Raw genomic sequence first — 6,496 nt, forward strand, 5'->3', positions numbered from 1 at the left:
TACTCATAAACTCGCCATGCAAACCGACTCCAAAATAGAACGATGCCTACTAACAATTAACAGAGAATCAATCCAATCAAAAATCTCTGAAATACCAGGGTCAATGGGAAACGAAACATCCAGCCACACCCCAAGCCGTCTCCAAATCTGACAAGCCGTCTCACACTGGAAAAAGAGATGCGAAACACTTTCTACCTCAGACTGACAAATAGGGCAAAGGATAGACTCCAACTCAACACCTCTATCCACTAAGACAGAACGCACATGGATTCTATTTAACCTCAACCTCCACAAAAAAATATTAGCTTTAATTGGGACATTCCGATTCCATCTAGTCTCAACTCCACTAACCGAAAGAGAAATAGAATCAATATACATTCTCATGGAATTAACAGAAAACACCCCACTTGGATCAAGACTCCAGGACCATCTATCAGGAATAGAAGTCAATTGAATAGGAGTCAAAATCTGCAAAAGACTCTCTAATTGCTCAGCTTCAACTCCTCCTCTAATTTCACGCCTCCAAGAGAAATTCCACCCACCACAAGTCTAAAAATTCGAGACCAACCCATCTTTCAGCAAGGATAACGAAAACAACCTATGGAATTTCGTTTTAAACAACACACCTCCACACCACACATCCTCCCAAAACCGAGCCACAGACCCATCACCCACAACAATTGAAAAAGCATCAGAATCTAAGACATTCTCACTTTCCATTCTCGTGATACAATCCACAATTGTCTGCCAAACTCCCCTACGTCCTGAATGCCTCACATCATGCAACAAGCCCCCAGAATGATCATATAACCTTTTAATAAGCCTCACCCATAAGGAAGACTGATCATGAAGAAACCGACGCTTCCATTTAACAAGTAGGGCAATGTTAAACGCATCCAAGCTGCCAACCTGTAACCCACCTTTATCCCTAGAATTAAGGATAATATCCCATTTAACCCAATGAATACGCCTTTGATCTTCCTCCATACCCCAAAAAAAACGAGCCCTAAACGACTCCAATAAATGACAAACTGTTACCGGCATACGAAACAACGAAAAGAAATAAATCTCAAGGCTGCCCAAAACTGATTTAATCAGAGTTAAACGACCACCTATGGAAAGCATTTTAACTTTCCATTTAGAGAGTCTCTTACGAAATCTATCCACAATCACATCCCAGCTACTAACACGGCTCATAGATCCACCCACCGGAATTCCAAGGTAAGAAAAAGGAAAATTAGCTGCAACACAACCCGTAATAGAAGCAAGAGAAATAACTTCAGACTGATTAACACCCACCCCCAACAAACTGGATTTAAAGAGATTAATCTTTAAACCCGAAACCATAAAAAACAACGAAGGATGGTGATAAGCCTTCTGACATTACCCTCCTCCCATTTACCCAAAAATAAAGCAGCATAAAAAAGATGGGAAATCTCAAAATTAGCCTCTTCAATCTCAACCCCACGAAAATTTCCAGAAGCAACCGCATCCTCCATGGTTAGATAGTCGATTAATAGAACCTTGAGACTTATTTTGCAATTTGAGATTATAGTTGCTTGATGGGGAGTAGATTTGGAGATTACTCAGTCGGGTGCACACTAAATTCATGTAGGGCCAGGAGCAGGTGATAATTGTGTCTGATTTAGTAATGATACATTCAAGCGTCCCATTAACCTTTTGAAGGTTTCGCGTTCATAGACGTCTAGCTTGGTTCAAACCCGGTCATGTAGATGTAGGAAACCAGTTCTTTCACAGGACTCAGGATATATATTTTTCACCTAATTCTGTTTTATTATTATTATTATTGTTATTATTATTATTATTAAGAGTCGTAGTAACGTATGACGCTCGACATGTTTTTTAAATTGAACGGAATTTGACAAATCCAAATTGTGAAATCGGCATGTTGGCCTTCGGCCTTCCAACATTTTTTTTTTCGTACAGTGCCAAAGTGTTCAAGAACCATTTTTACTGCAAAAGTATATATAAAAAAATAAGTGAAGAGTTTCAAAAAAAATGTACAGACAAAATAGGATTATAATACAAGGAACCTATTTTGAAAAGTCATTGTGAAATTGGAGATGTGAAATTTTAGGCTTTTTTGTGAAATCGTGTCAAATGTGGCTAGATTTTTCTGCTGAGTTAATGTGATCAACTTTTCTTCATTTAAATGAAATAACAGTTGCATAACACAAGCAACAAGGCATACGCTAAGGATTCATGTTTAACATCTTCCATTCAAATACACTCTCCACCCACACCAATGAAACATCACCTATTGATGCTTGAATGTCAAAATTAATTACATTAACCTCTAAAATAGGAAGTGTACCTAAGCTTAATAAATACTTAAGCAATGAGAACATGAGTGTGACAATAGAAGCAGCAGCAATCAATGTCAAACAAAAAAAAACAGTTTTTTCAAACATCCATACAACTTCTAATCTATTTCCCAAACTGAACCACAAACACACTCATTGGAGCCTCTCTTTTCTTAACCTTTCCATTTCTTTCACCATTTGCCAGTGTTGATGTGATAAACATGTCTCCCCAAAGCTCAATGACATCAAACGCCCTATTGTAAGCCACCTGGCATTTCACAAACATACTTCAATTCATAATAATAATAATAAACAAGATATGATCTCTTGGTCAACCATCAGTCAACTACGAACCTGCTAAAATCTTCACTTCCTAGGCTCCTATCAACTTGCCTAGCTGCAACCATATCATCTTCCACCACCTATCATCATATTCACATCCATCACATAGTTAAAACCATAATATCTCAAAAATAATGAATAACCCTATTATTTATAAAATCATTAAAATGTACCTTTTGCATTTCTGTTTCAATAGAATGTGGTGATGATCTAAGAGTAGCCAAATACCATCTCCATTCATTCAATGTTTCTTCGTCCACATCACCCAAGGGACCCACAGAAGAAGGATGAAAAGGGACAATTAAATCAGCTGGTAGAATGTTTGATTTTGCTTCTGAAAGTACCAATATTTGAACATCTGCATCCATATTCATTTTATAATATTTAAAATCATATTCCACTTTTTGAAACTCCATCAAATCCTTGAGCAATCTTGTATTTTCAACACCATTACTATTCAATACCCCTGCTTGTAATGATGTCTCATCTATCATAAAATGTGACCCCTCCGCACACTGTAAAGCCCCACTCACAAGTCTGCAAAATCAAAATTAAAACCATCTAAAAGATCCATAAAATTAATTAATTAATTGGTACCATATAAGGCTTAATGTTAAGTTACCTGTTTGTTTCGTAATCTTTTACTGGTGATAGTGAAACAGTGTTGAGATATTCAACTGTGAGAGGCATATGATGAGTGAAGGGTAAAAGGGTCTTTATTGCATTATTGATTCGTTTACCAAAAACAGATATACTTGACTTGTCGAAACTTGTAAGGTTAAGTGATAGCTTCCCTACAGCAAATGAGTCTACCCTTGAATGAACCTACATTAAAGTAAATAAAACACTTGTTACTTTTATTTCATTTTTACATTATAGTAAAAAATAATTATAATGTAGATGTATTTTTTACCTTTGACAATAAATGCAACAACATAAAATGAGCTGCTAACTCATCATCACCAAGAACTACTTTAAGGTAGTGCAACAAGGATTCACGTATTTCTTTCACCAAATGGGGCTTTGGCTGTAGATTTAAACAAAATGAGAAATTAGAAATTATGATAATAATGAGTTTGTTTATTATAAAATTGGATTAATGTTGCATACCTCCATTGTTGGGGACTTAAAGACCATGTCAGGAACTGAAAGCTTTCTGTGTACAAGACAATGAAGACGTGGCACCTTGCTAGGAGGTAAGTTGACTAATTCATCTTCCAGTTCATGTTCACCATTTTTATCATTTTTAACTTCAGTGTCAATTGTAAGGACACCAATGAACTCAAACACATCATTTAGCTTTAAATCAGACTCTGGAGAGTCGTATATCTGCAGAATGTAGACTTTGTAAGGATGTTAAAACTTTGAAAATATGAGAATAATTGAAATGTGAATTGGATTTATATAAAAAGCATAAAATATTACCTTGACTAAACATGAAAACTTATTTCTGAAATCGACATCAGACACTGTAGGTCCACCACAGTCTGTTTCCTCAGTCATGAAGGATTCACCTTCCCGCTGTAATGCAATAAAATCATTTTTGGAATAAATATACTACAATATGAATTATAAATTTGAAAAAAAAACGTATGAATGCAAGATTACTGGCTCACCATCTTCTTTGCACGTGGAGAATTTGGCAGCTCATTGCTTGCATCCTGTCATTTGAAGAAACATGTCAGAAACATGTAAAGATTTGAACGTTTTCAATATAAATCAAACAAGATAGATATCAAAGCACTCAAGAACTTGTAAAGTTGAACATACTTGCATTTCCACCTCTGTGGAAACAGGACAGGTATCCCTTTGTCTCTTTTCTCTGTTTGCTGATGGGGAATTTGTAGATGTAATTACAGCACCATCAGAAGTAGAATCTGCCCATGAATTCAGGCCAGGGACCTAGAGATAAGGTTGATCAAAAGGTAAGAGATTCAATCGGGTAAGAAATGGTTAACAGATGTTAAAGACTCACAGGAACACAGTAGAGAAGACGACGCTCCCAGACACGCATATCAGCAGAAGGATCCATGGCAAATTGAGAGACATCTGTAAACTTGTTGGTATTCCATGTCCCTTCGTTCTTCAAAAGATAATGCAAAATCAATAATAATAAACAAAATATAATCTTGATCTTGTATTCTTGTTCAAAGGTTCAGTGGGAAATAGAATTTGGGGATTAACATACCTTATAAGCACCAACATAGAATTCGTTACCCAGCATGTCTTGAATCATTCCACGGAAGCGAACTAAAGTGTTTGGTTGAACCCGATGAACAGTTGATGGAGTTAGTATCGGGACCTGGACATGGTGACAAAAAAATTGATCAAAACTATGAGTAAATTAACCTAATCACTGCAGATTACCTAAAAAATCATAAACCCTAGAAGTTTCTCTAGATTAAATTGGAGAAGTTGCATAGAAACTGAAACATACATGGAATGAATCACAGAGCAAGAGTTTAAATAATTCATAAGCCCTAGAAATCTATAAACATGTAAAGTACCTGACTGATGCCATCCTTGTCAAAAAGAAACTCCCGGAAGATATCAGCAACGCCCCAATCATTGCGGTCCAAAGAAGCCGGATCTGTACCAGAAGTCACCGCCTTCTCAAAAGTGAATCGGACAGCCCCAAGAGGGTTCACCAAGCAATCGTACTGACGTCCCACCATTTCTGGACTCTAGAAATTCCTCTTTTTCTCTCTGTAAACACACTCAATCACTTGTGGAAGAGTCGGCTGATTCCTTCGCTGCCTTCCCGCGTTAACAGTTAAGTAGGCTGAATTCCCGCCAAAGTGTTGGGTTGAGTGGATTCCCGCCAATTTTAGCCGTTGCGGGCCTGTGGCCACTGGCCCATGACCCATGTTTTATGATTCGGCCTTGTTAGAATAAATTATGCAACTTTATAATTAATAATTAATAATTTAAAAAAAAAATTGTATATTCCTAAATATTGTTTTTTTTTTTAAGACAAAACTTCAAAAATGATCCCTGTGGTTTCCGAAAATCTGAAGTTTACTCCTTATTTTTTAAAAACCTCACAAATGGTCATTGTGGTTTCAAAACTTTTAATATTTAGTCTTTATGGCTAACTCCGTTAGTATTTGTCCGTTAAGTAAAGGGCGTTTTCGTCATTTCACTACCCAGGGACCATTTATGAGGTTTTCTATTATTATTTTAAAAAATGAAATATAATCTCTCTCTCTTATTAACTTCGATCAACTCTCTCTCTCTCTCTCTCTCTTATTAGCTTCAGTCAGCTCTCTCTCTCTCTCTCTCTCTCTCTCTCTCTCTCTCTCTCTCTTATTAGCTTCGATCAGCTCTCTCATACACACAGACACAAATCGATAACTTATTGTCTACCACGAATTTCAGGATTAGGGTTTTTGTTTTTGTTAATTTGGGGTTTTAGTAATTTAGTATCCATAGCAGATTGATCAACCTAAGTTTGTAGGTAAGGTGTTTGTGGAAATTACTCTATTCGAGTAGAAGTGTGTTTCAGTGTTGTTTTGATTTGTTTGCAATATAGTTTAGCGAGTGGCGAAGATGAGTTTGGGAACGGCGGAGGATGACTTGGGAACGGAAATACATCTCCCAACTGACATTGATTGGGAGATGCTTGATAAATCAAAGTTCTTCTTCCTAGGCGCTGCCTTATTCTCAGTTGTGTTACTGTGAAAATGGGGTTTTCATAGGCAAAAGCAGTTGCCATTGCGAATGTTGTAGTTGGGTTAAGTACAATCGTGGCTGCTCAAGTGGTTTGAACACCAATTGATGTTGTGAGTCAGAGACTGATGGTTTAAGGTGGACATGGGGCACATATTAGA

The 6,496-nt window shown here is 36.8% G+C and overlaps 1 protein-coding gene across 1 annotated transcript; it reads right to left on the bottom strand.

Moving 5' to 3' along the window:
- Positions 1-2,209: 2,209 nt before the first annotated feature.
- On the bottom strand, positions 2,210-5,402 carry ETG1 (E2F target protein 1 (ETG1)). The gene is made up of 12 exons (XM_079069130.1): positions 5,174-5,402; positions 4,855-4,968; positions 4,642-4,749; positions 4,437-4,568; positions 4,283-4,327; positions 4,092-4,187; positions 3,777-3,995; positions 3,580-3,693; positions 3,289-3,491; positions 2,840-3,203; positions 2,679-2,746; positions 2,210-2,592 (listed from the first exon to the last, which is right to left on the bottom strand). The coding sequence occupies exons 1-12, from the start codon at positions 5,339-5,341 to the stop codon at positions 2,478-2,480; spliced, it is 1,746 nt and encodes a 581-aa protein (XP_078925256.1). The 5' UTR covers positions 5,342-5,402; the 3' UTR covers positions 2,210-2,477.
- Between the last annotated feature and the right edge of the window lie 1,094 nt (positions 5,403-6,496).

This window comes from Lactuca virosa, chromosome 8 (assembly GCF_052849685.1).
Source record: "Lactuca virosa cultivar CGN04683 chromosome 8, Lactuca_virosa_CGN04683_v6, whole genome shotgun sequence".
Classification (NCBI taxonomy): Eukaryota; Viridiplantae; Streptophyta; class Magnoliopsida; order Asterales; family Asteraceae; genus Lactuca; species Lactuca virosa.

Bases quoted from the DNA above. Each gene is read 5' to 3' on its own strand.
- ETG1 (XM_079069130.1), bottom strand. From the start codon at position 5,341: ATGGTGGGACGTCAGTACGATTGCTTGGTGAACCCTCTTGGGGCTGTC. The intron at 4,969-5,173 runs GTACTTTACATG...CACCATGTCCAG, and splicing joins ACAAGGATGGCATCAGTCAG to GTCCCGATACTAACTCCATC. The intron at 4,569-4,641 runs GTGAGTCTTTAA...CCTTATCTCTAG, and splicing joins GTCTTCTCTACTGTGTTCCT to GTCCCTGGCCTGAATTCATG.